Source organism: Akebia trifoliata, chromosome 8 (assembly GCF_017979445.1).
Source record: "Akebia trifoliata isolate Shusen 1 chromosome 8, ASM1797944v1, whole genome shotgun sequence".
Lineage (NCBI taxonomy): Eukaryota > Viridiplantae > Streptophyta > Magnoliopsida > Ranunculales > Lardizabalaceae > Akebia > Akebia trifoliata.
This window is the reverse complement of record NC_141382.1, coordinates 51,451,755-51,479,272: the sequence shown is the minus strand read 5'-3', so window position 1 is coordinate 51,479,272 and position 27,518 is coordinate 51,451,755. Positions and strand designations below refer to the sequence as shown.

Genomic DNA, 27,518 nt, shown 5'->3' with positions numbered 1-27,518 from the left:
AAGATAAAGAGTTTCTATTGGCACCAAATCTTTTAATGTTTGTCAGCCATTGACTTATTTTCTTTATTTTTAATTAGGGTGTAATAAGTAAAAGTTGGAGTGCCAATAGCAATTCTCTTAAAAAATTAGAAGATATTTAAAAATCAGGGCAGGCCATGTGTATCAAAACCATCCCCACCCAAAATTTGACTCGAATTTTTATTTTTAATTTCAAACCACGCCAAAATCATTTAAAAGTGTGAAATTGCCATCCAGACCTGACCACTACAGCAACACTCTTTGACCATGCATATTAACATCTTGAGGTTGAGAAAGAAAAAAAAAAAAAAAAGACTTGAGTCTAGCTTCAATGGATAGTCTACTAAAGCCATATAATAGAATTGTGTTCTCTGCATCACTATGACATCTGATCATGTTTTTGGATGCCACACGAGGTGAACTTACTGACTTTTAATAAGATTTGAAATCTTACTGGTAAGTTAGTAAGGTTATATTTACTTTAATAATTTTACTAAGTGTAATGATTTTCTAGTTCAACCAAATAGGATACCTCAAAAACTTATCGATGTGGGATGTGCAAAGAATCATAGATTTTTGCCTCGGTATACACAATGCATATCCTCATAAACACATCGGTGAGTTTTTGAGTTATTTTGTCAAGTTAAGTTACAAAATCAGCACTCTTTCGTTAATGGTGTGATTTAGATTTTAGAATAGACTGCTGAGTGCATGGTTTCAAAACTCTTTCGAGACCGAGATGTATTGCCCGAGTTGTCTCGATATCAAGCATGGACGAGACGGATGGACAAGTCAAATTTTCAAGATTTAATACCCTACGTTCATTTTTCAAATTTTGGAATGAGATATCTTAAACGTATCGAAAACTCGTACAAGACGACTTGGTATCTGGCATGACGAGACGAGATGCAAAACCAAAATTTAAAATCATGGTTGAGTGTTTTTTAATCACTAATTAATATATTTTATTAAGATTTGGGGGTTTATACGTAATTTAATGGTGTGGCAATATCACAGATACTCAATTTTTTAATGCTGCCACCTTCAGAGAGAGAGAGAGAGATCTTCTTTTAACGACTTTGCTGCAGCTTCTCTCCTTCTCACAAAAACAAGGGACAGTGAAGCCAGATTTGAAAGATAAATAAGGACGCAAATGTCCAACAAAGAAGAGACTCTCGACGATGGAATTTCAATTCGGAAGGCGAGGAAGCAGGGTTTCAGAGACCGAATCAAGGTAATTATTAGCAGACTCACTCACTCAATGCTGCCTCAGCCTGACTCTCTCATCTTTAAATTGTTATTTTATTTGACTCGGTATGTTTAGCCTTTCTTTTTCAAAGAAGTCCTGTCAAACTAAGTAGATCGGTTCATTGATTTCAAACCCGGTTTCTCGTTTCGTCCCGGGACGAGTCAAACCCACCCAAACAAAAACGAAATTCCAGCGTTGTTTGTTTCTGAGACTCAAAAACACTTTAGATCCATTTACACACCCATTCCCATTTCTGAAGATTTATGGGTTTAGCTCTCTCTCTCTCTCTCTAAAAATTACAAATGAAACACACACACATACACATAATTTTTAACTATGTTTGCTTCTCATGTTACTTGTTTGCAGATGTTTAGCTCTAAAATTACTGATAAAAAAGATGATCTAAAAGTCCGAACTCGGTTACAATTACAAGATACTTTGTATGCAATGCAAATACAATTAGAAGAGACAAACTCCAACCTTGTCAAGGAACGAGAGGCTGCACATAGAGTTTTTGAAGTAGCACCAACAATCATTAAAGAGACCCCTGTTTTAATTCAAGATACAGATAAGGTTGATTCACTTACTTCTGAAGTTCGGAGACTAAAGGTAGTGGGCTCATCATTAAACTTGAATTGCAGATTCTCTAATTTTACTTTAGGACTTAAAATGGGTCGATCCCGGGTTGGATCTAAAATCTATCCATATTCAGATTCGGATTTCTTTATACCAACTCGGATATTACTAATTAACTATGACCATATCCTAATCATTTTGTGTTCACTAAATCCAATCCCCGATTTGACTCAATTCTAATTGCCTGATTCGGATCATATCAGGTCGGTTTGGATAATTATGGACTGTTTATTATCCTTTTAAACTAAGAATCAATGTTTTAGAAAAGAGTCGTGATGAATGCACGCGGTTTTGGTATGCAGATAGGTACATGGTTGACTTGGCAAGGGAAGGGAACCATAGATGTTTTTCTTCGCGATACACAGGAAAAAGATATGTGGTTCTGTACCCTTGCCACGTCATCCACATACCGAAACCACTTGCATTCATCATTGTTCTTTAGAAAAATATAGTTTTCAAAGCAATATATCATCCGGATCCATATTCAACCCGTATCCAAGTTGGTTCAAGGGACATTAGATCATATTCGACTCGTTTTTTAAACTTAGAACAACTCTAAGGATCCAAACCCACTAAACTCGGTTTTGGGATCAATTGGATTTCGAGTCAAGCCCGTTACATTTTATGTTCCATCTAATATAATGTATTGATATTATCTCTCTCTCATCTGCGAGAGATTCCATTTTAGAGAATGATCTTCGAGATGCACAAAGTGTAATTAATTAAGGAGATTTTTTATTTATTTTTCTAAATAAAATAGATAGAAGATGTACTACCCTATAGAATCATTTGGAAGTATGTAGATATAGCCACTAATACTTGAGCCATGGGATATTTTGCGCGACTTAAAATGGGTCTTTCAAGTAATGATATGTGAACACTTGGATTCATACTTCTAAGCACAGTATGAATATGTTAGAAATAATTTAAATTCACATTAGCTAATTATGATAGTTTTATTTAAGGATGATGTTCATACATCCTTGAAATGTTCATGTCCATAGTTTCCATTAAATCATTGAGGTGAACTCTTTAAAACATGTAAGTGGATGTCCCTAGTGTTAGCAGTTAGAACCAAAGCCCAGCCCAAAGGTCTTAGCTCAAAGGTTCTCACACCTTCTGCAGTTATAATTAGAAGTCCACATGTTCTCACACGTTCAACTGTTGAGAAACTCCTCACACATGATCTCCCACATGTTAGTTTGTTTTGTTATATTTATATATGCATATCCAATAAGAGTGTAAGTTAGTCCAGCAAATCAGAAAGTTTCAAATTCAATACTTTCTTCTACTTTAACTCTTAGAGTGGCTAAAGCAGGGGAATCGTCTCAGAGATCGTAAGGATTCCTAAGGAAAATTTTCACGTAAATATATTTATTAAAATTTAAAGTTGTGAAACTACTTTCATGATAGTAAGAGTAAAAAGAAATTATAAATAACAACGTGAAAATGCAAGTAAATAAACGTATTAATAAATGTATGTTGGTTAACAGGGACATGATCACCAATGTATTCCGATCCTTCATATCTACTTGGTGTATCCATATGGTTCAACTGTTATGTTTATTCAAAGTTGGACAAGCTAGCAATGAACGTATTTGCATGGAATCCATAAAATTTGCTATAAGTGAAAATCATTGTTACGTGTTGTTTGTCATTCAGGAAACCTAGGATTTTGGTTCATGAATTGAGTTGAAAATTTAGTATAAGCACGACAACTCAAAGTAATGTGAGCCACGTTTGACTTAAGCGCTTATTAATTCTACAGGCTTTATTGTTGTCAGAAGGGAAAATAGCAAATGAGGCTGAGCAAGCTTTTGCTGATGCTCTAGCCGAAAATGGGAAACTAACCAAAAAGCTTGAAGATGCAGAGCGAAGAGTTGATCAGCTTCAAGACTCTATTAAGAGGTTTGTCCCATGATACAAGAATTGTTTGTGATCACATTAAATATCTCAAGAACCAGAGACTAGGCTTGGCCTACCATGGTTTGTTGAAGACTTCTTCATACCCTCTATATCTCAGTCCTCCCCTCTATGTCTTACTTGGATGCAAATATTATTATTCAGTTTAGATTCTATATGAAAAGAAAAAATAATCTGGCATTATGAATGTGACTCTTTGTTTCTAGTTCTCTGAACTTCTAGTTTGCAGAAGTTAGCTTGTGATTTGATAGAATTTCCCTGCATGATTGCCCCTTGGTAGGGTTTGAGTTAAGTTTGCCCTTTATTCAACGCATGCATGTGTGTCACTGTTTTCATTGCTACTAAGTGAGCCTCACATAATGAACTTGATAAATGCCACATATTTTGTTAAGGATTGTTTATTTCTTTGGTTCAAGATATATCATTTAAAATTATCTCTATATTGTAACATGATTTATTCTTCTTTTGGAGAAAATTATGTAAAGACTTCCACGGTGTGTTCTTCCGAGGATTTTGTCTTCAAGTGGGAGTCGTTTGTACCACTTAGTTGTTAGGGGTGGGTTGTATTTTGCTCTGCTTGCCTTTGTTTTTCTCTTCTTTTTTTCTTGTTCTTCTTTCTGTTTCTTGTAAATGGGCAACAAAAATGATTTATTCCTTATTTATGGTGTAAGTTATTTGAGAAGTTCAAGAGTGTTTTCTTTGAAGCCTTAACTTTTCAGATGGGATTCAATTTGTAATCTTGGGGGCTAATCTTTGTACACTTTCCTCATCAATGGTCAGCACGATCATAGTTCTCTTAATATAAATTACACTTATATCTTTCAAAAAGAAAAAAAAAGCCCCTTTATTTTTGCTAAGTTATGAAATATAGAGAGGATCTATTTGAAATAAGCTAATGTATATGAAAATCAAACAGATAACGTATAAATAATAGTAGAAAAATAATTGAATAAATGAACCTTTTTTTTTTTAATTAGTCAGCATGTGTTTCAGATGTTGTGTCGGTTTCACATGTGGGCACAACACAACACCCGAAACAAAACTCCTAGAATTTGGAAATTCCTTGTGCCTATGTTTAAAATTATTTTTTAACCTCTTTATTATGTTACAAAGCTAGCATTTCCATCTAGTAGGAACGTGTGTCGTGTGGTTGAAACCAATCATACTCTATCCTCTCATGATAAGTATGTTGAAGCTTGTTGGGATTTTGATATAGGCCTGAAGAGAAAGCATCCAATATAGAGTCGAACAATCAAGTACTTAATCCGCAAGCACTGGTCACCACACCAACTGGTAAAAATTTAGCTTCATGGCTAGGGACAATCATCATTCAGGTACCTATGGCATAATATGTTGCATATTTCCTTGGATATTCACATTTATGTTCATGAGAGACATCTTTGAATTGACAGAGGAGTCCAGAGAATGGTAATATTGTAAGTGGGGAAACAAAGATGGCATTGATAAGAATACCTTGTAACTTTTGAGATTTATGTTGCATTTGGTGTGTATGTGGAGGAGGTAAATAAATAAAATGTATTGTGTCTTAGGATTTGAATCTTGCTGCATCGAAGCCACGTGAGCCTGAAAATGTGGAAAACCCACAGAAATCGATTAATGAGAAACAACAGGTATGCATGGAACACTTGAATTTAAATTTCCAACTTTTGAGGGTTCATTTTTTTCAGTGATCTATTTCTTTCAATCTGCTTTGTTTCTACATGGAAACCAGGACTTACTGATAAAGTGCATTTCACAAGACCTGGGATTCTCTGCAACTGGCGTACCCATTGCCGCTTCTATCATATACAAGTGCCTTCTTCACTGGAGATCATTTATGGTTGAAAGACCTAGTGTGTTGGACCGTATCATTAAGGCGATTAGCTCAGCTATAGAGGTATCTCATAATTTTAAGATCAGTATCCTAATGGGTAGATTACGATTACAATCATTGGATTCATAATACTTCAATGAGGATTGATTATTAAATTACATTGGTCTTTCCACCAAACCAATGTTTCCATTGATCAAAGACTACTTTATGATTGTTTTCTAATTGCATCGTGCCATTATCTGATATTTTCTATTTCTACCTCGTTGAAGGGAAAGGACGATAATTGTGTATTATCCAATTGGTTGGCTAATTCATCAACCTTATTGTTGCTTCTCCAACGCACATTAAAAGCAAGTGTAGCAGCAAACTTGACAACACAAAGGCTTAACTCAACTTCTGCTTCTTTATTTGAGAGGATATCTTATGTAACAAACATCTTTTTTTTTTTTTTAATCTTTCTTCTTGTATTATGCAGTATGTCGTCTTCTAACATTGAAATTTTCTTTAGAGACTTCGGGCAGCTCCACAAAGTGCTGGATTCTCATTTCTTAGCTTTCAGATGCATAATTGCCTGGATGACATACAAGTTGAAGCCAATTCTTCCACTTTACTGTTTAAAAATCAAGTTGGTGACCTTCTTGGGAAGATATATAGAATGATAAGAGACAATCTGAAGAAAGAGATCTCTCCGTTGCTTGAATTGTGCATCAAGGTAGCTGTTAACGCTATTTAATCATACACATTCTCATTTGTAATGAAGTTTTTTTTTTAATGAGTTAATTGTTAACAAGATATTAGATTCGAACAAAGATAAGTAGCCCAGTTTCAAATTTAGTCACTGTAAGTAGCTTGTACCCATAGACACTTGTCTGATTTCACTGTTGGCAATGTTGAAGATATCGGTGTAGGAGCACACATCAACCATCTAGAGAATTAACATGTAATATAATTTGAATGTACGGGGATTTGCCTTAAATGATATATAGTGAAATCTTTTTGTTACTAAGTTATTAAAATGAAATAAGAAAAAAAGAAAAGAAAAGAAGAAGAATCAGTTTATGACATATACATGATGTGCTGCATAGTCTGTCTTCAACCCAGAAGAAGAAAGGTACTCGTTTCCTTGACATATTTGATAGGTTATGTTGATGTGATTTGGAATTTATGTATCATTCCATGTTGATGCAGGATCGTAGAACATCCAGTGGACGTTTAATGAAAGGGTCATGTTCAAAAGTATATTTTTCAGACCCCCTCAAACCCTACTTCACCTTCCAAACCACTAACCCTTTACCTATTGAAAGGAAAAAGAAAAGGAAAATTGTGTATGTTGTCCCTCGACAAGCTTTAACTGCTAACTGGCATAGCATTGTGAAAATCCTGAACAATTACTTGAGCACATTGAGAGACAATCACGTAAGTTCCGAAGTTGACAACGCAATCATGATAATCCTTCTTATAAGTACACCCTTTTTACACTTTCCTCCTTTACAGGTTCCACCATTCTTTATCGGTAAGTTGTTCACTCAGATATTCTCCATCATTAATGTTCAGCTATTCAACAGGTAAATTTGTTCAACACTTATTTTATTGTGATCCCAATGAATATGTTACGTAGTATGTTAGCTCAACAAAAAAGACTACTATTTCTACCGTGCTTGTCATTGTGTTATTATTTACATTCTTTACATTGTCCTCGATCAGTTTTCTTTCGCCACATTTGTCTCGCTCATTGAATGACGGGGTGTACATAAAAGAAGGGTTAGCCAAGTTAGAAAAATGGTGCATCGATGCAATTGAAGAGGTAGCATGAATCAATCCCTTTTTTATGTTTATTTTCAGCATTATTTCTTTCAGAAGACTTAACATACAAATCAATTGCATGCAGGATGCAGGATCAGCTTGGGATGAGCTGAGGCACATCAGGCAGGCAGCGGGATTCTTGGTGTGATTCATTTATCTAGTCATTCATATCTAATACTTTATTTACTATTACTCATCAGCTTACCCAACCATGTTTTTCTTTATCTTCGTTGATGATCAGATCATTCACCTTAGGCGAAAAAAGACTTTCGATGAAATAACAAAAGACATTTGTCCAGTTAGTTAACCTTCCCTTTGAACCTCTCAACTCCTACTGAAAGATTACTTAATTATTTTTTTTTCAAAAGATTGGAGTTTTCTTTATATTCTTCTTTTTTTGCTTTTCAGGCTCTCAACATGCATCAATTACACAAGATATGTACAATGTACTGGGATAGCAAATATGGCACTAAAAATTTAATTTCAGATGTAAGTATAATCTAAAAAATGAATATAAGTTTTTTTTTTCTTTTTTCTTTTTTCAGTTGTTGCAACTCATTGACATGAATAAATCACTTGAAACTCCTCTCTTATGCTAGGTCCTTTTGAATGTGAGAGTTCTTCTGTCTAAGGAAGTCGAACATGGTGTCATTAGTTCATTATTATTGAAAGAAGACTCAAGGTAATAATGTTCTCGAATAATCAATCCCTGCCACATGCTTTAAACTAAGAGTGTACTTATTTATTTATTTATTTTTGTGTCATCACCCATAGACTTTACCATTTAAACTAATGAGTTCTTGATCCCTCATTTGTGCTCCGAACACATTTCATGGACTAATATTATATATTCTTGTTTTGTTAATCAATGTAGTATACCGTTCTCGGTTGATGATATCTCCAAGTTGATGCGACAAGAGATAGATATGGGTGATATTAAACCTTCACCTCTGAGTCGTGAAAATTCTGTGTTACTAGACCACAGACTTTGAGGTGCTCTTCTGATTTTGGCGAAAATTAGAGATATCTGCCGATCAGAAGTTGACGACAAGGTGGAAAAGATCAAAGAAAAATTACCTAAAGGTGGAAGTCAAATGTATTTTCTGAGAAAATTAATCAAAATTTTTTTTTTCTTTTGAATGAAAATTGAAGAGAAGGGCATTTCTGAAATTTTTGTTATTCTTTTCACATGTAAAGCCATTTTCAATGAACATGTCATTAAGTTGTTGATCCCGTTAAAAACAGGTTTATCAATAAATAAAGGGAAAATTACTTAAAGGATCCTGGTGGAGAGATTTCTTTCTAATTAGTCCCTGAGTTTTGTGCCATAGTATGATCGGGCATTTAGTAAACTTTTTCTTTCGTACTGGTCCTTCATTATTAGCTAACTCATCACTTCTTTATTTATTGTCCAACTTGACTTTTTTTATTTATTGTTGAGTTCACAACTTTTATTGTCCAACTCACTACTATTTATTGTCGACTTCACCATTTTTTATTGTTGAACTCAACACTCGTAAAATTCATTTGTTTTCGATTTTCAATTTAAATGCATGAAAAGATCGACTAAAAACTTGAGATAATGGCTTGTTTAGATGATTTTAACTCAAAAGCACCATTCTTGAACAATTTTATCCAAAATTAAGAAAGAAAAAGTGAAAAAATCCTAATTTTTAGATATTTTTTTAAAATGTTTGAAAAAAATCCCTTGAAAATGGTTTCTTATTCCTTCTTAAATTCTTTTCGATGGAATGGAATCTTGATTGAGATGCCAAAATCCAAATTTTTGGGATGAAAACGATGGCATTTGCATGGTTAAGGAATTCACATGATTAGGGCATTCAATTGTGAGAAATGTGGGAGATCAGGTCAAGGGACCATTAAGAAAGAAATTTTTTACTAAATGGACTATTACGAGATCACCTAAACCGTAGGGACTATTTAGAAATAAGTTCCCGAGTAATTTTTCCATAAATAAATAAAATTTGAGTCATAAATTGTTAAATTTGGAGATTCCGTGACCATGCATTTTTACAGTCTTTGGATCAAAGTGTAATTTTTTTTTTTTACTCTCTCTCTCTCTCGAAATCTAATAATCTATCTTATGAATTCTAGAGGGAGGGGGTGTTATTTTGAAATCGAGGCAAACCATGTGGACTCAATGACCCTTGGTAAATTTGAAATCTTATTAATACAGTCATGCTAGTCTAATTTTATTTTTTTAAGGAGTTCAATTCTATTAAAGTACCTGTAAATAAGGCTTGGTTAATCACCTTCATTAAATAGAGGGAGAAGTTAAGTGATTTAGTTGCATATGTCATTTAGATTTTACAAGACTTTCAATTGCAGAATTTTACAAGTAAATCAACTAGGGAAAATTATTTAATTATTATTTATTATATAAAAATAAAAATTTCAAAATTTTACTCATTAGGTCATTGACCATCTTAATTGAAGTTTTTGAATTTATCCTCGTCAAACTAGGTCGTTTGATTGTATAATTTCATTTTTTTAATAAAATTTTAAAATGAAACAGTCCAACGATCTAATTTGAAAAAAATTACAACAATGCATTATCATTAACAAGTAGAAATTTGAATAAATATAGGTGATTCAATGGCAAGACAATCAAAGGACCTTGTTTGGAAAATTTGTATGTAGCAAGATCGTCAAATGATTTTTTTTTATTTTTTTTTGTAAGTAACGGATAAATAAAGAGTAATTTTGATATTTGAAGATTTTATTTCTCAAAATGTTTAAAAAAACTATATTTTTAAAAATAATTTTTTAATCAAATATATATAATATAATATATATATATATATATATATATATATAGGGTCAGGTTCAAAGGACAACCATTTCAACACACATATAGACAACATGTTTTGTCTTATATGGGCAAAAATGTTTGGAATGGACTGATTTTTTGTGAGGATGATCTCTGTGATGAGGAGATCATCCTTGCCAAAAATCAGCTCATTATGAAACTTCTAGACCGTCCAATTTTTGTTGAAAAATTATAGACCGTCCAATTTTTGTAAATCAATTTTGATGAGGTTACAAGTTTTGGAATGGGATGATTTTTTTCCCCTCATCACAGAGATCATCCTCACAAAAAATCAGTCCATTCCAAATATTTTTACCCATATAAGACAAAACACGTTGTCTATATGTGTGTAGAAATGGTTGTCCTTTGAACCTGACCCCTATATATATATATATATATATATATATAATATATATAGGGGTCAGGTTCAAAGGACAACCATTTCTACACACATATAGACAACGTGTTTTGTCTTATATGGGTAAAAATATTTGGAATGGACTGATTTTTGTGAGGATGATCTCTGTGATGAGGGGATCATCCTGACAAAAAATCATCCCATTCCAAAACTTGTAACCTCATCAAAATTGATTTACAAAAATTGGACGGTCTATAATTTTTCAACAAAAATTGGACGGTCTAGAAGTTTCATAATGAGCTGATTTTTGGCAAGGATGATCTCCTCATCACAGAGATCATCCTCACAAAAAATAAGTCCATTCCAAACATTTTTGCCCATAAAACACGTTGTCTATATGTATGTAGAAATGGTTGTCCTTTGAACTTGACAACTGACCCTTTATATAGATATGTAAATAAGATTAATGGCCAATCAACTATGTATCTATCTAAAAGGTTGGATTCGCTAATTACAGAACATTGTAAAGTGGGATTATTTATAGTTTAATGGTGTGGCGATATCACAGCCATAGTCTTTATTTTTATTTCTTTATTTCTTTTTTTAATGCTACCAACATTTGCAATAATACAATATTATATTCTACACGTATGACGTATCTCAAGTACTTCACCACTTCTGTCAACGACTTTCTTGCAGCTTCTCTCTTTCTCACAAAAAAAAAAAAAAAAACAGGGGACAGAGAAGCCAAAGCTTCGGGGCAGGCACAGAGATTTGAAAGATTAAAAAAAAAAAAAAAAGACAAAAATGTCCAACAACGAAGAGACTCTCGACGATGGAAATTCGGTTGGGAAGGCGAAGAAGCAGAGTTTCAGTTTCAGAGATCGAATCAAGGTAATTAGCAGACTCACTTCAATTTCAATGGTGAACTCCTGTGTTCTTCTTTTTTTTTTTTTTAATATTATTGTTTATAAATTCTCTAAGACATAAGGAGTTTGCTACCAATTAAAAAAAAAAAACAGAGAGAGATTGGTCCATGGATTTCGAACCCGGTGTCTCGTTTAAGAACGTGAAGAGCCGGACGAGTCATCCCGTCTCGGACGAGTTAGATCTAAATAAAAAACAAGATTTGTGGGTTTAGCCCTCTTACGAATTACGTCTATTTCTGCCATTAACAGTTTCATTCAAAAGCACTCAGATTTATTCACATTTAGTTAATTAATTTTGCAGAGATTGATCGATTTTCCCTCAACTTTTTAAAAATGAAAGTCACAGAGAGAGAGAGAGAGAGAGAAGTCAATTAGGTTCTTAGTACTTGTCTTAGAAAATGATTTGGTGCTCTATCCAGAAAAATGTACAGCTGACCGATTTAAGAACAAATTGCGACGTCAGAACCCGGGTTTTGCTGACGTGGCCGTCAAACTTTGACTCATTGATGCAACCATGGTTATAATTTGAGTCGTGCGGGGGTGACGCAGGATTTACTGTGATTCTCACAAATCTGATGTGGACATGCCTACATAACCGTAGATGATTTTTCAGGAAATACTTTTTGTCATTTCAGCATTTTCCTTATAATTTTGGAGTCCGGATCACATCCAGGGTGGAGGATTGAAACTGATAAATTTGGGGTCCAAATCAAAACCATTGACAATGCGTGGAGCCTAGGATCTTATAAGGAGAGAGACAAGGCAATTTGTATCCAACGTGGAACTAAACTCAATAGAAACCCTCCTCCACGGAAGCAGAGGAATCCTCTGTAGCACTCTCTCCATGGATGAGAGAGAACCGTAGTATAAAAAAATAACATCACAGCCCTCTTGTGATCATGGTTTAGATATGATTTTTTTTTTTTTTAAAATTCAAAAAAGAAGGTTTTTTTTTTTTTTTTCTGGTTCAATGTCTTTAAAAATGAATGGCTATTGAATGCTCAATTTTTTAAGGGTACAATTTATTGTATTGCTGATGTGGCACTCTTTCAACCATCTAAACATTACTATAGGATTCTATAGGGAATTTGTGTTACAAAGGATCTGCTTCCTCCTCCCACATCTCAACACATGCCACATAAGCCAAAATCAAGGGATTGATGCCTAAAATTTGTCTTGTTTAAAATTTCCTTGGTTTCAATCCTCTACCTTAGGTGCATACGATCTGGATTCTTAATTTTAAAACTGGGTCCATGGTTTCAAAACTTGTTTTAACGTCTCGTCTCGTTCATGGATGAGACCAAGTTGTTTCGGGCAAGATAAATCATTTAACTCATTTTGCAATTATTTATTTATATAAAAATATTTTTTTTTTTATATATAAAATAAGGTAGATTAGAAGATGCTTAATCATTAAATCATATTTTATGTAAATAATAAATATTTAAATTAAAAGAAAATTTAATTATTTAAATTAAAATATACAAAATCCCACTTGACTTGGATGAGTTTTACTGTCTCAGCCGAGATTTTGAAAATATTGTCCGAGTCATCTCGTTTGTCTTGCGATATTTTGCACATGTGAGATGTCTTGTCTATTCGTCTCATTTATGGATGATGTCGAGATGACTCGAGCGAGTCATCTCAGTCTCAGAAGAGATTTAAAAACATGTTGGTATCTCGCCTTGGGTGGATACTGAGTTGACTTGTCTAAAAACATGCTAGAACTTGGTTTGCAATGATTTATTATGTTTTTTGATAAAGTAAGATGGATTAGGAGATTTAGTGACAAGAGCATATTTTTATTTAGATAATAAATATTTAAAGGAAAAATATTATTTTAATAAAAAATATAAACCCAGTTGATTTGGACAAGTTTTACTGACTTGGCCAAGATTTACAAAATATTGCCCGAATCATCTCGACGTGTTGAGTTTAGTCCCACATCGGACACCAATTGCCTTGTCTCTCTCCTTATAAGCTCTTGGGCCTCTCCACTCATTGCCAATTGATTTTGAGTTGGACCCTAAAACTTATCATGGTATCAGAGTGGGCCTTTCTCTCTTCCACGTCACCCAATTGATATCTACACATGCTTTGGCCCAGTCCAGCCCATTTGTGTGGGGGCGAGTTGAGTTTATTCCTGCATCGGACACAAATTGCCTTGTCTCTCTCCTTATAAGCTCCTGGGTCTTTCCACTCATTGCCAATTGGTTTTGAGTTGGACCCCTAAATTTATAACGGTGGGATGTTGTTCGGGATGATTCACATAGTATGTCAAACTCACTCCTGAATGATAATGTCCGAGTCATCTTGATCTTGGATGAGATTTGAAACCATGGATACAACACATTCAATTTGTTTTGGCCAATAAAATCATACATTACACTGAATTACTGGACAAAAATGTAGTAATTGTACATTGGTTCCTTCTCAAGCTAGTGTAACTTAAAAATGATTGATGTGAAGGATTTTAACTCTGGTTGCTTCTCATTTACTTGTTTGCAGATGATTTGCATTAGTTTTAATGACAAAAAGAACGATGTAAAAGACCCAACTCATGAGTTACAATTACAAGATGCTTTACATGCAATGCAAATACAATTAGATGAGGCAAACTCCAACCTTCTCAAAAAACGAGAGGCTGTTCGGAGAATTAATGAAGAAGCACCACCTGTAATTAAAGAGACCTCTGTTTTAATTGAAAATACAGAGAAGGTTGATTCATTAACTGCTGAGGCCGAGAGACTAGAGGTATACTCACTAAACTTGAATGATTGTCTGATATAAGATGCTGATATTCTCTTTCTCACACCTTCTAGAGTTTCTATGTTTTAGAATAATCATGGAGATGCACAAAAAATAATGAAATAAATCGAAGATTTGTTTTGCTAAAAAAATAAAAGTAGAAGATGCACCACTCTGTAGAATCATTTATAAGTAGTTCATATGTAACACTCGAGACATCAGATGTTTTTGTGTGACTTAAAATGGGTCGTGAAAGTAATGATATGTGAGTGAGCATATGGATTCCAACTTCTAAGCACCTTATAAATATATATTAGAGATAATCTGAATTCGCATTGTATAGTTATTATAATTTTTATTGAAGGATGTTATTCATGTATCCTTGAAATGTTTATACCCATATTTTACATTACATCGTTGAGGTGTTACTCTTGAATAATATATAGGTAGATGTCACTTGAACTTCTAGAATGAGAAAATCCTCCCATATAGATCGTGAAGGGTTCCAAAGTAATTATTCACATAAATACATTTATTAAAATTTAAATTTGTGGAAGCAGTACTTTCACCAATCAAAAAGAAGAAATAAAAAAGAACATTACTGTTATCATAATTAGAGTAAAGATCATGAATAATAATGTGCAGGTTATGCAAGTAAATAAACAGATTAATAAATATGTGCAGGTTATGAGCGACATGATCACCAGTATTTTCCATTCCTTCATCATATCCACTTGGTGTATCAACATGACTGTTATATTATGTTTATTCAAATTTATCTTGGACAACTAAGTCATGAAAGTTATGCTTGGAACATGGTTTTAAATCTCGTCCGAGACTAAGATGACTTGCCCGAGTCGTCTCGGTCTCATTCAGCAACGATACGGATATACACGGTGTCTCAACATTCATATCATCTTGCGAGATAAACAAGATGTCTTGGACGATATTTTAAAAATCTCGGACGAATTAGTAAAACTCGGCTGAGTCAACCGAGATTTTGATTAAAATAATTAATTTTTTTAGAATTAAAATATTTATTATATAAATAAAACATGATTTTAGGACTAAACATTTTATAATCTATCTTATTTTATTAAAAAGATTATAATTATTTTAATTTAAATATATGTAAATCAATCAATATAAAACCTAGTTAAATGGATTGTCTCATCTGAAATGAGTTGACTTGTCCGAGACAACTTGATCTCGTCGATGAATGAGATGAGACGTCAAACCGAATTTTGAAACCATGGCTTGGAATCATCAAGATTTTTTGCAAATGAGAATCGTTATTAGTTTGTTGTTTATCGTTCGGATTTTGGTTCATTGGATAGTTGAAAATTTATTACAACCACCATTGTTGACAACCATTTACCTCAAAAGACTGATCTAATGGGGAAGGCGCAACTCTGAATATAAGGAGTCAGGGTCTAACTAGTGTATGATATGTGAGCACATGACACCCAGGAGTGGAGGTGGATAACACAACACTCAACACTCAACACTCCTCATCCATAAGGGTGGAAAATTCCCTCAAGACCTATACGAACCTAGTGCTCTGATACCATGTTGACAACTATTTACCCCAAAAGACTGATCTAATGGGGAAGGAGCAACTTTGAATATAAGAGGGTCATAGGTCGAACTAGGGCACGATACATGAGCACATGACACCCTGGAGCGGAGGTGGATAACACAACACTCAACACAACTCAAATTATCTATTAATGTGATCCGCATTTGACTTAACCTTTATTTATTTTACAGGTTTTGTTGTTATCAGAAAAAAAAAGAGTAGAAAAGGTCAAGCAAGCTTTCGCTGATGCTCTAGCCAAAAGAGGGCAACTGACCAAAAAGCTTGAAAATGCGGAGCGAAAAATTGATCAACTTCAAGAGTCTATGTTGAGGTGTGTGACGTGTCATATGATACAAGAAACGGAATCATTTGAATATTTTATATCCAAATGTAGAGAGAAACTATTCAAAAAGCTTATACATATCAAAATCAAATAGATAACATATAATAATAGTGGGAACTTATTGAATAAATAATTTTTTTTATTGAAATCAGTCAGGGTGCGTCTCTTAATATAATTACACTTAGATCTTCCAAAAAAATATCTTTTCAGCTAAGTTATGAAATATAGAGAGAAAATATTTAAAAAGCTTATACACCTCAAAATCAAATAGATAACATTTAAATAATTGTGGAGAATTATTGAATGAATAAATTTTTATTGAAATTAGTCAGGGCACGTTTCCCATGTCTGCACGACGAAATATCTGAAACAAAACTCTTAGAAAGTGGAATTCCTTTGATATAGAGGTTCAAAACTATTTTTCAATTTGCCATGTTATTAGGTTAAAATGCTAGCATTTGCATCTATAAGCAGCACAATGTGTCGTGTGGTTGAAACTTGAAACCAATCATTTTCTTTCCCCTTCTGACATTATGATTTGATTTATATGAAAATATTACTTAGCATCATACTGTCACCAAATTAGTTCAAAAAAAGAAAACCCTGTTATAGGACTTAGAACATGAATGGAAACTTTTTGTGAAAATGGTTGAATCTTTTTGAAGTTGACATCTGTTTCTATGATATAGGCCTGAAAAGAAACTGTCCAATATCGATTCAGAGAATCAAGTACTTCATCAACAAGCACTAGAGAATGGTAATATTCTAAGTGGGGAAACAAAGATGATGTCGGTAAGAATATCCTATTACTTTTGAGGTTTGTGCTGCATTTCGTGTTCATATTGAGGAGTTAAATTAATAAAAATTTATTGTGTCTTAGGATTTGAATCTTGTTGCATCAAATCCACGTGAGCCTAAAATTGTGCAAAAGCCACAGAAATCGCTTAAGGAGAAGCAGCAGGTATGCATGAAACACTTGGGACATATTGCTTATCCTTCGTCACATGCTCTCTGCACCTTATTCCATTTTGTATTTAAATTTCGAACGTTTGAGGGTTACTTCCTTTTAGTAATCTATTTTTTTCATTCTGCTTTGTTTATACATGAAAACCAGGACTTACTGATAAAGTGCATTTCACATGACCTGGGATTCTCGGCAACTGGCGTACCCATTGCTGCTTGTGTCATATACAAATGCCTTCTTCACTGGAGATCATTTTCAGTTGAAAAAACTAGTGTGTTTGACCATATCATTAAGACAATTGGCTTAGCTATAAAGGTATCTCATAATTTTAAGATCTTTATCCTAATCGGTAAATTATGATTACAATCATCAGATATATAATACTTCAAATATACAGGATTGATTATTAAATTACATTGGTCTTTCCACCAAACTTCCATTGGTGTCAACTACATAGTGATTATTTTCTAATCACAACAGGCCATTATGTGATTTTTTTTTTCTTCTATTTCTACCTCATTGAAGGGCAAGGATGATAATGGCGTATTATCCTATTGGTTGTCTAATTCATCCACTTTATTTTTGCTCTTCCAACGGACACTAAAAGCAAGTGACGCAGCAAGCTCGACTCCACAAAGGCTTAAATCAACTTCAGCTTCTTTATTTGAGAGGCTATCTCAAGTAACAAACATTTTTTTTTTCTTTTTAAAATCTTTCTTCATGCATTCTGCTTTATTTTGTCTTTTAACTTTGAAAATTTTCTTTAGGGACTTCCAGGATCTCCACAAAGTGGTGGATTCTCATTTCTTAGTTTTCAGATGCATAATGGTCTGGATGACATACAAGTTGAAGCCAATTCTCCAGCTTTACTGTTTAAACAACAACTCATAGCCTTGCTTGAGAAATTGTATGGAATAATAAGAGACAATCTGAAGAAAGACATCTCTCCGTTCCTTAAATTGCTGATCAAGGTAGTTGTTACTCTATTTAATCATACACAAGAAATTAGACTTGAACAAAGACAAGTCGCTCAGTTTCAAATTCAGTCACTGATAAGTAACTTGTACCCAAAGACCTTTTTGTCTGATTTCATTGTTGGCAATGGTTAAGGATATCAGTACTTCAGGGGCACGCCATCTTGAGAACTGATAATTAATATAATCTGAATGTACAGGACTCGCCTAAAATGATAAAACATGAAATCTCCTTGTTACTAAGTTGTGAAAATAATAAGAAAAATAAGAAGAAATACTATGTTTATCAGTTTATGACATATGTATGATATATTGCATTGTCCTTCTTAAACCCAAATGTGGAATGTACATGTTTCCGTAGCATATTTGAATGGTTATGTTGATGTGCTTTAGGACTTACGTATCTTTCCATTATGATGCAGAAACCTATAGTATCCCGCAAACCTATAATGAAAGGATCACATTCAAAAGCACATGTTTCAAACCCCCTTGAGCCCATCGTCACCTTGCAAAGCACTAAACCTTTACCTATCAAAGTAAAGAAGAAAAGAGTTGAAATGCATGTTGTTGTCCCTGGACAAGCTTTATTTCCTAGCTGGCATAGCATCGTGGAAATCCTGAACAGTTACTTGAGGACATTGAGAGACAATTACGTGAGTTACAAAGTGAACAATGCAATCATTATAATCTTTCTTATTAGTCGACCCTTTTACACTTTCCTCCTTTACAGGTTCCCCCATTCTTAATCTGCAATGTGTTCACTCAGGTGTTCTCATTCATCAATGTTCAGCTATTCAATAGGTAAATTTGTTCTAACTCTTATTTTCTTGATTATTAACTTTTGTTTCACTTGTTATTGTGTTTATTATTTATTTTCCTTTCATTGTCCTCAGTCTTCTTTCACAGTGTTCCCATTGCTCATTGAGAGATGGAAAGGGCATACAAAAAGGGTTAGCTGAGTTAAAAAGATGGTGCCTTGATGCAACTGAAGAGGTAGCATGAATCAATCCCTTTGTCATGTTTATTTTCAGTAGTTTTTTCTTTTGGAAGACTTAGCAATACAAATAAATTGCATGTAGGATGTAGGATCAGCTTGGGATGAACTGAGACACATCAGGCAGGCAGTTGAATTGCTGGTGTGATTCATTTATCTGCTCATTCATATCTAATACTTCAGTTACTATTAACTTATCTTGTTTTTTTCTTTTTCTTTGCTGATAATCAGGTCATACACCAGAGGCAAAAAAAGACCTTTGATGAAGTGACAAAAAATATTTGTCCAGTAGGTCAACCTTTCCTTTGAACCTTTCAACTCCTACTGAAAGATTGCTTTATTTTTCGTTCCGAAAGATAGGACTTTTCTTTTTATTATTCTTTGATAATTTTCAGGCACTCAACATGTATCAATTACACAATGTTTGTACAATGTACTTGGCTAGCTCGCTTGACAATTGCAATATAATTGAGGATGTAAGTATAGTCTGGAACGGGTTTAACTTTCTACTCACCGCCGATCTTTTATTTATTTATTTATTTATCAGTTGTTGCATCTCTCATTTGTGTCCGATAAATCACTTGAAACTCCTCTTTTATGCTAGATCCTTTCGAGTGTGAACATTCGACTGACTAAGGAATTCAACGATGGTGTCACAGGTTTATTATTATTGGAAGAAGACTCGAGGTAATGTTTGTGAATAATCAACTTAGCCACATTCCTTAAAGAGAGTTTTTTATTTTATTTTATTTTTAAATCTCTTTTCTATTGAGTTCGCCAACTAAACTAGTTGATGCACCTTCATTTAAACTGAAGAATTCTTGATCCTTGTTCATTTTCTGTACACATCTGATGGACTAATATATTCTTTGGTCAAGGGTTCAATGCGGTATACCTTTCTCGGTTGATGATATCTACAAGTTGATGAAACAACAAATAACCTTGGGTGATATCAATCCTTCACCTCTGAACCCTGAAAAGATCAAGGAGCTGTACTGAAGATCTGCAGATGAGGGTTTGAAGAATAGGTGTGGAAGAGATCAAGGAAAAATTACCTAGTGGCTGAAGTCATATTCATTTCTAGGATTGAAAATCAGGGGTTTCTGGCATGAAAATCGAAGGTGAGGGCATTTCTGAAATTTTTGTTATTCTTCCATGGATATGTTATTAGTTAGAAAGTCTCACAGTATCTAATACAATTTTCACTTTTAAGTCCTTCCAAAGGAGTACCTCAAAATAATCAAATAATTTATGAACCAATCACATTTATTTAAAATCATGTTCTGTATAATGTAACTTCAATGGTATTCGATTGGATTCTATCAAAACTCTTTAGTTAAACGCACTTGGACATAACCCCAAGGGGTTGGCCTAGTGGCAAGCCGAGCCTTGATAAGCTCCTCAGGAAGGGTAGGTCAAGTGTTTGAAACCCCATGAAGCTATGAATTCCTTGGGGCCACCCTTCAGGTTCTGGTTGACCCTCGATTCAACCAGTTGCACATAGGACTTTCCAAGGGAATGGTGCGTGTGACTGGAATTTCTTGTGTTAGGATAGGTGATCTCAGGGGAAGTTCTTGTGTTACATACCTTCCTCTTTTTATTGATAAAAAATTTATGAATTTTGTTAATGTCTGCCCTAAGGGGTTTTTTTTTTTTTGTAGAAAACTTTTGAAGGGCATTTTTGGTAGGTAAATAAAGTTTAGAGGTGTAGTTAATGCTACCTAATGCGTGCCCTTAGGGCACATGTTAACAAAACCCAAAATTTATATATTATGTTCCTCTTTCTCACTGCATGGGAATCATGAACTACTAGAGCATCTCAATGATCGTATATTTGTGAAATTTAGTTACAAATTTTACCTTTTAAATGACAAGATACGGCTTAGTTCAGATTTTAGTCATGTCCCATCTCAGCCGTCAAAATGTTGAGCATTGGTACCATGATTTTGTCTCAGAAGTATCAAATTCAAGACATTAATATTTTGATCTGGACTAGTAGGCTTCTGCGATGGATAAATAAATAAATAAATAAAATTTACATTTGAGATTGAATGAAACTGTGAAGGGTGATTTGGACACACCCCTCCATTGTTTCAGTGAATATTTGAGATACCCATGTCTTCAAACCACTGGTGTAACCTTAAACTCAGGCTTCTCTTAAAAGACTAACAAAAAATGACCCAGCCAAAAACCCTTTATTTTTCTTTCCAAAACCAGTCATCCCTGACCTATTGGGTGAAAAAATTTAACCTCATCTTCAACCTTGAGATTTTATCTACCTCAATCTTCAAGTCACAAAAACAATATAGGATTGTTGAAGTAGAAGTATGGAATTTTTTTTAAGAAAATGAAAGTGTTTTCTACTAGTGATCTAGGCAAGGTAGAACGTGATAGATTGAAGATGAACTTAAATAGATGATGTTTAAGAAAGAAGGCTAATGCTTCACCCGTCATTGGAGAAGAATGCAAGAACGTGTAAATCACTTCTACTCAATACAACATAAACACAAGATAAGGTTTTAAAAACATAACTAAATTGACCTTCCTTAAAAAGGCAAGAAAATGTAAATCAGTTCAAATCCATCCTGACATAAATACAACATGAGATTGGTAGTACAATTTGCTGAGATATGTTGGCAAACTTTTACAAACTATTTTTTTTTTTTTTTTTTGAATGAGAACTCTTCATTTCTTAATACATGTAGGTGATAAGGCAAGGAGAATTTCAACCTGTGGCTTGTCTCAATCCAAAGGAGCCCTACAATACATTCTTGGTATCAAAAATCTTCAGAACAACTATCATCTATTGTAACTCTTTGTTCCCTCTCCCTCTCCTTCAATACTCCAAACTTCTTTAGAGACCAATATATCACTCGAACGAAATGAACTATTAAAAGGACACCTATCAGCCCCAACCAGACTATGAAAGAATATTTTGTTACGTGATACAGTACACCTCTAACTTGCTTTGCTGTCATGTTGTCTAGCGTTATGAAGTATGTTAACGCCATTGATGTGATTGCAATCCACATTATCACCATCTGAAGCCACATCCACTTTCGTTGTTTCAAAGGTAATCCACTAACAAGTAGCAAGATTATGCTTAGAGATGCAAGGAAACCAATCGTGTTGAAAATCATGAATTGACCGTAGGCATTTGGATCCTTGTAAGCCATTATAGACATCCCAACATGGTGATTTTTGACATCAGGATCGTTAGTGACTTCATCTTGCCAAACACCACCTGGTGGGGCAAGCCCAGCTTGAAAGGCCATTGTTGAAATCAATGATGCAACAACCATTAATGCGTTTTTCTTCCTACCCAACCAGTCGGTATGCTTATGCTTCTTAACCTGGTTCTTCAATGAAGGGTCCTTGGGTGATGGTGGTGGTTGTATGGTGGAAGGAATTTTCGTTGGAACCCATTCACGAGCCACCAATGGTATATCCTTGGCTCTTAAAGCTCCACTTGCTAGAAGGGCGTCCTTGATTTCCATATCACTCAAATCTCGGGTACTCTGTGCTAAAACATCTAAAGCTGCAAAACCCTTTGCATTGAAGGCATTCACTTCTATTCCAGTAGCAGTAAGCACAAGCCTTATGATCTGCACAATTTTGACATTTACCTACAATGTAAATATGGGTGGAAAACAGAGCCAACCTACAACACTTTAGACCAAATCTGTGCACAGGTACAAGTTTCAGTAATGCTTCATGGCTCATGCAACCAGTTGAATCATATATTTTCAAGGGGCAATGCAGCATTTTTCTAAGGCCATAGGGTTTGGCGCCTTCGGCTGACCATAGGATTTTTGGATGTAGGGATAGTACCCTTGCTTTGTTTGGGTCTGTGTTATGTGAATTTTCAGTAAGACTATATGGTCTTTACATTTCATTCAAATATTTTCGTAGAAACAGCATCTCACAAATCAAAACAGAGCATAACGTTTTTGTGATATATACATAGAACTGCTATAATCAATGAGATGCAGAGATAATCAATGGCTTCAGCTTCCATCTAAACCATTCAGTGATCGAGGCACCAAAAATGACTGTGCTAAGAGGATGTTTGGAGATAGGGGACAAGTGGGATGGTCAATGGGGAAGAGAAGTAGAGACAAAAGGATTGTGGCACTCCAATCCCACTTTTACGTCCATGGAGGCAAAGAATGTATGGGGACTCTCTTGTCTCAAAGTAGGTGGGATCACCTAGATCTTCCATGTCATGCCATCAGGTCAACCGACAGATTTGGCTCCACGTGGCCACGCCTACTTTGTCAGCTAACCATTCGTACAGATTAATCATTGTGCATGCCATGCTGGGCTTGTAAGCAAACTACTATGGCATGTGAGATGCCATGGAGAACACCATCTACAATAGTCCCCTGCATGTCAAGGAGGTAGCCATGTCTATCTGACATGCATGCTTTGATGTGGTTTCAATAAAGTGGGTGGCATGGATACGGGTGACCACAGAATGACCGAGTAGTGTCTCCTTGGGAAGGGCTAATGGCATTAGATATGCCAGGAACTGACCAGCAACAGAGCTACATGGCGACAATGGAATGGTCAATGAGCGATCTTGTTGAATTTGGGTCAACGAGATTGTGCAACAAAGAAGCCTAAGATCTCAAGTGGATTGTCAACATAATCTTAAATTTCCAAGAAGAATGACGATAGGCATCAATTTCATAAAATTGAACGGACCATGTCCCTAAAGTCTAAATAATTCTCCCCACAATACTGAGTTGACTGACTCATCCAAGTCATCTAATCTCGGACTAATCAAACTATATAAATCTTTTTAAAATACTTATTAATGTATATTTATACTTCAATAATTATAGTCTTAGCTTATTATGGGGTCGATTAGTAAATGCTCTATCACAAAATCTCATTCATCATATATAAAAATATTTACTATCACTAAAACAAATAAGAGAGCTTCTATTTCCACACCAGCTTTTACTTAGAGAACACCTCATTCATATAAGTTTATAGGAAGAATTAAAACACATCACCTGTCCAAAAAAAACAATTAATACACAACATGAGGTGCTCTATGTAAAAGTTGGTGTGGCAATAGAACGTCTTAAAATGAATTATTTTACATAAAACCCGGTTGACTCGGACGAGTCAACATGAGGAACGATTTCACCTTGACTATGGATATGTAATGGTAAGAAACAACTTGTGAAATTGTTCAGGGCCACGGTCAAGTCAACTTGTGAAGAACTTCCACAAGCTTAGGTTTGGCCAATGGCCAAGCTATAGAACCCTACATCCAAATTCCAAACATCAATTTAATAGAATTTTTTTTTTTTCTCACAAATTTAAACGGTCAGGATTGATGAATTGGTGGACCACATGCAATGAATCAAGATCAAGATTCATACCTCAATCTGCTTGTTGGCCACAGCAATATGCAAGATAGTGTTCCCATCATGATCCCTCAAGTTCACAAACTCATCCATCCGTACTGTCTCCAGCAAAAGCTTCAGTGCTTCGAATCGGTTACGCTTCACACATAGATGCAGAGCAGTCTCTCCTCGATCCGTTAAGACCAAACACGCTTCTGGTTTGACCCGGATTAACTCGTTCAAGACCTCGACTCGGCCTTTAATGGCTGCCAGATGAAGAGGAGTTTTACCATCTTGATTACGAACAAGACAGATATCAGGATCGATCGATAACAACAATCTTAGAATCCTTTCGATGAAGCTTTAGGTATCCTGATTTTGAGTCAGAAGTTCTTGAGCGAAATCTATGTGACCAAGGGTCAAAGCGATATGTAGAGGTGATTGGGAGATGCAAGATACGATAGTTCTATCGAGGAGTAGTGGATCTTCTTTAACCAATTCAAGCAAAGAGATCACATTCCCTTTCACCGCTGCTTCACGAAGTCTTCTCTCCATCTCTCTCTCTCTCTCTCTCTCTGAACTCACGACCTTTTTCTTTGAGGGTTTTAACTCAACAACGCCGCCTTCTAGAAGAAAACTAAAGTCAAACAACCAATACATTGGGAAGTGTGTCCCAACTCTCAAGCATGATTTTAAAACTCGTCCGAAACCGAGACGACTCTGAATCGTCTCGGTATCGTCCACCAACGAGACGGGTTGACAAACTTTTAATATGACTTACATGAGTCTTGGGTCTTGGAAGAGCCGTGCTGGAATGACCTCAAGATTGACCTCATATCGCACATCTTGACGTGAAAGTGCTTTTTCACTTGGTTATCGAGGAAAAGCATTATGGTTCCCATTTAGATTCATGTCAGGATGTGTGACGTGAGGGCTAATCTTGAGGTCACTTTAGCATTGTTCTAATTGGAATCGATTAGCATTGGGTCTTTTCAAATCAAATTGATTGAGAACCAACATTGATCAAAACCATTTACAGAAAAAAAAAAATTCACGGTTCTCTTTAGATGGTTCTAATTTGATTCTCATTCCATTGATTTAATAATCAAAATGAAAATTGAGAAAAATTAATTGTTTTAATTCAACTAAGTCACGTCGTTCTAATTCAACTAAGATAAGTTTAATACTCCAAACTAGTTCAAATCAGTTTCCACGTTGATTGAAGCATATGGATAGTGCAAAATGAATCATAAGTGCATGTAAGTAATCCTAATTAGTGTATAACAAAAGACTAAGGTCAAGAGGGCTTTCCATCAACTAGAAAACATAAAGGTATCTTTCTTTATTTTTGCCTGTAAATAATACATTATGACAACAAAGGAGGGACCTCTTTCTTTCTCATCCTTTTTTCTAATATAACCCTAATTTTTACTATTTTTGGTAGTTCATCATCTTCATCTCAAGACATTATCCACCACTTACAAAACATATTTGTATGCAACCATAAATAATTAAGAGCAAATTATCAGATTGGAGATGGAAAATTGAATAAATCTCAAAATGGTGCACTATTCAAATTAAGTCTGAAAACAATAATTCACCATTTTTGGAAATAATTTTTTTTTTTACTAAAATGGTAATAAACTAACTTTTTATTTTGTTTTGGTGGGGGGGTTGAGCGGATCCTCTATAGTGACTTTTAATAGTAGAGATTGACATCATGGGGAGCGGATCCTCCGTAATGCATCTTCCCTGTAGTTGTAGTGGCTTTTAAGTGGTAGAGATTGACATCTTGAAAAAAAAATTCAGACAATTCAATCTTGTATGAACGGTCCATGACCTCCAAAGTTTAAAAAAAAAAAAAAATTTGAAAAACAAATAGAATTCTTTGAGTCTGATGAAGGCTTTGAAGATGAATTGTCCATGACTCCAATGTTTTAACGAAACAGATTTTGTGGATATGTGACGAGGTTGTCCTTCAATCGTTAAATATCACTACAGATACTGTAGGGAAGACGCACTACAGATGATCCGCTCCCAAGGAGAATTGGTAAGCCTTTTATCATTACTAAAGACTCTACAAAGTAAGCAAATTAGCACATCCGTAATATACCAATGTTGTTTTTAGGCTTACTATCAAAACAATCCCTCTTAAAAATTTTGAATATTGAAGAAAATAAAATATTTAGGGTGATTGATAAAATGTTATCATATCCAATATGAATTTTTCTGACTTGCCAACTTAATTGGCCAGTTTCTGATAGTTCAAAAAAATTAAGAGAAAATTATGCTACACTATGAGCACATTTACCAAGTTCAATCAATTCATATATGTGAAAGTTTGGTAAAAACTAGGGCTTCAACTTGGGCAAGTTGGAGAATATACCCAAGTCCAACCAGAGCTTGATCTTTTAAAATCGGGTTAGTGTGAGTTAGGTAATGATGGGTAGTTTGGTTGGGTAGAACTCATTGGATAACTGTAATTTCATTTTGATTAGCTAATAAATTTTATATTTAAAAAATTTATAACATTAAAAACAAAACAATTAATAAATAAAATCTTATACGACCTTCAAATCCATCATTGAAAGAATACTTACATAAACCGTACTAAATAAAAGCTTATACTAATAGCATCTAATTGTCCACAAGCCATAATAATAAGATATACTAAAAAGAAACTAAATAAAAAATCTATAATTAATATAAGATCATTTATATCTTAGTATATAGGATTGGGTTTGGGTTGCCCAAACCCTCAACTAAATTTGATGTGCAGTCAACATATGAGATATTCTAACACAAGCTCAACTCATCTTCTACATAATATTTTATATATAAATGATGTTTTTTTTGGGCTTCTTTCAAAAATCCATCACACCTTTCTAACGATCCAATCTGGTTCTTGAGATTTGAATATTCAGATAAAATAAAAATCCTATTCAACAACTAATAAGCAAATAATCAATTAATTCG

At 34.4% G+C, this 27,518-nt stretch overlaps 3 protein-coding genes across 10 annotated transcripts; 2 read left to right on the top strand and 1 right to left on the bottom strand.

Annotated features, from left to right (window-relative positions):
- The first annotated feature begins 1,087 nt into the window (after positions 1 to 1,087).
- On the top strand, positions 1,088 to 8,712 carry LOC147397665 (myosin-17-like). Its single transcript, XM_086449541.1, has 16 exons — positions 1,088 to 1,252; positions 1,634 to 1,876; positions 3,672 to 3,811; positions 5,043 to 5,160; positions 5,377 to 5,457; positions 5,559 to 5,723; positions 5,930 to 6,085; positions 6,169 to 6,372; positions 6,849 to 7,076; positions 7,155 to 7,225; positions 7,365 to 7,464; positions 7,549 to 7,605; positions 7,705 to 7,761; positions 7,872 to 7,952; positions 8,063 to 8,145; positions 8,338 to 8,712. The coding sequence occupies exons 1-16, from the start codon at positions 1,172 to 1,174 to the stop codon at positions 8,453 to 8,455; spliced, it is 1,983 nt and encodes a 660-aa protein (XP_086305667.1). The 5' UTR covers positions 1,088 to 1,171; the 3' UTR covers positions 8,456 to 8,712.
- Positions 8,713 to 11,374: 2,662 nt separating this feature from the next.
- Positions 11,375 to 22,023, top strand: LOC147397664 (myosin-17-like). 8 transcript variants are annotated; one of them, XR_015180321.1, is made up of 17 exons: positions 11,379 to 11,545; positions 14,089 to 14,334; positions 16,099 to 16,238; positions 16,940 to 17,042; positions 17,131 to 17,211; positions 17,365 to 17,529; positions 17,740 to 17,895; positions 17,982 to 18,185; positions 18,611 to 18,841; positions 18,919 to 18,989; positions 19,082 to 19,181; positions 19,268 to 19,324; positions 19,414 to 19,470; positions 19,578 to 19,658; positions 19,787 to 19,869; positions 20,061 to 20,303; positions 21,888 to 22,023. XR_015180321.1 is itself a non-coding variant. In XM_086449532.1 (16 exons), exons 1-16 carry the CDS (start codon positions 11,459 to 11,461, stop codon positions 20,105 to 20,107), a joined length of 1,854 nt encoding a protein of 617 aa, XP_086305658.1. In that variant the 5' UTR covers positions 11,378 to 11,458; the 3' UTR covers positions 20,108 to 20,722. The 8 variants fall into 8 exon arrangements, 4 of the variants coding, with proteins under 4 accessions (XP_086305659.1, XP_086305658.1, XP_086305657.1 ...); XR_015180323.1 differs by lacking the exon at positions 21,888 to 22,023 and having other exon boundaries at positions 11,377 to 11,545; positions 19,268 to 19,305; positions 19,842 to 19,869; positions 20,061 to 20,088; XM_086449532.1 differs by lacking the exon at positions 21,888 to 22,023 and having other exon boundaries at positions 11,378 to 11,545; positions 19,842 to 19,869; positions 20,061 to 20,722.
- Positions 21,659 to 27,198, bottom strand: LOC147397663 (uncharacterized). The gene is made up of 3 exons (XM_086450216.1): positions 27,143 to 27,198; positions 24,579 to 24,903; positions 21,659 to 22,787 (listed from the first exon to the last, which is right to left on the bottom strand). Exons 1-3 carry the CDS (start codon positions 27,196 to 27,198, stop codon positions 21,960 to 21,962), a joined length of 1,209 nt encoding a protein of 402 aa, XP_086306342.1. The 3' UTR covers positions 21,659 to 21,959.
- Between the last annotated feature and the right edge of the window lie 320 nt (positions 27,199 to 27,518).

What these genes read in the sequence shown, in the direction of transcription:
- LOC147397665 (XM_086449541.1), top strand. Translation starts at nt 1,172, where the DNA reads ATGTCCAACAAAGAAGAGACTCTCGACGATGGAATTTCAATTCGGAAG. An exon ending in GTTTCAGAGACCGAATCAAG is followed by an intron (nt 1,253 to 1,633) that starts GTAATTATTAGC and finishes ACTTGTTTGCAG; the next exon opens with ATGTTTAGCTCTAAAATTAC. An exon ending in TGCTTGAATTGTGCATCAAG is followed by an intron (nt 6,373 to 6,848) that starts GTAGCTGTTAAC and finishes ATGTTGATGCAG; the next exon opens with GATCGTAGAACATCCAGTGG.
- LOC147397664 (XM_086449530.1), top strand. Translation starts at nt 11,459, where the DNA reads ATGTCCAACAACGAAGAGACTCTCGACGATGGAAATTCGGTTGGGAAG. An exon ending in GGGAAACAAAGATGATGTCG is followed by an intron (nt 17,043 to 17,130) that starts GTAAGAATATCC and finishes ATTGTGTCTTAG; the next exon opens with GATTTGAATCTTGTTGCATC. An exon ending in TATTTGAGAGGCTATCTCAA is followed by an intron (nt 17,896 to 17,981) that starts GTAACAAACATT and finishes AATTTTCTTTAG; the next exon opens with GGACTTCCAGGATCTCCACA.
- LOC147397663 (XM_086450216.1), bottom strand. Translation starts at nt 27,198, where the DNA reads ATGGCTTGTGGACAATTAGATGCTATTAGTATAAGCTTTTATTTAGTA. An exon ending in TTTTATTTAGTACGGTTTAT is followed by an intron (nt 24,904 to 27,142) that starts GTAAGTATTCTT and finishes GGATACCTAAAG; the next exon opens with CTTCATCGAAAGGATTCTAA. An exon ending in TGGCCAACAAGCAGATTGAG is followed by an intron (nt 22,788 to 24,578) that starts GTATGAATCTTG and finishes AAAATTGTGCAG; the next exon opens with ATCATAAGGCTTGTGCTTAC.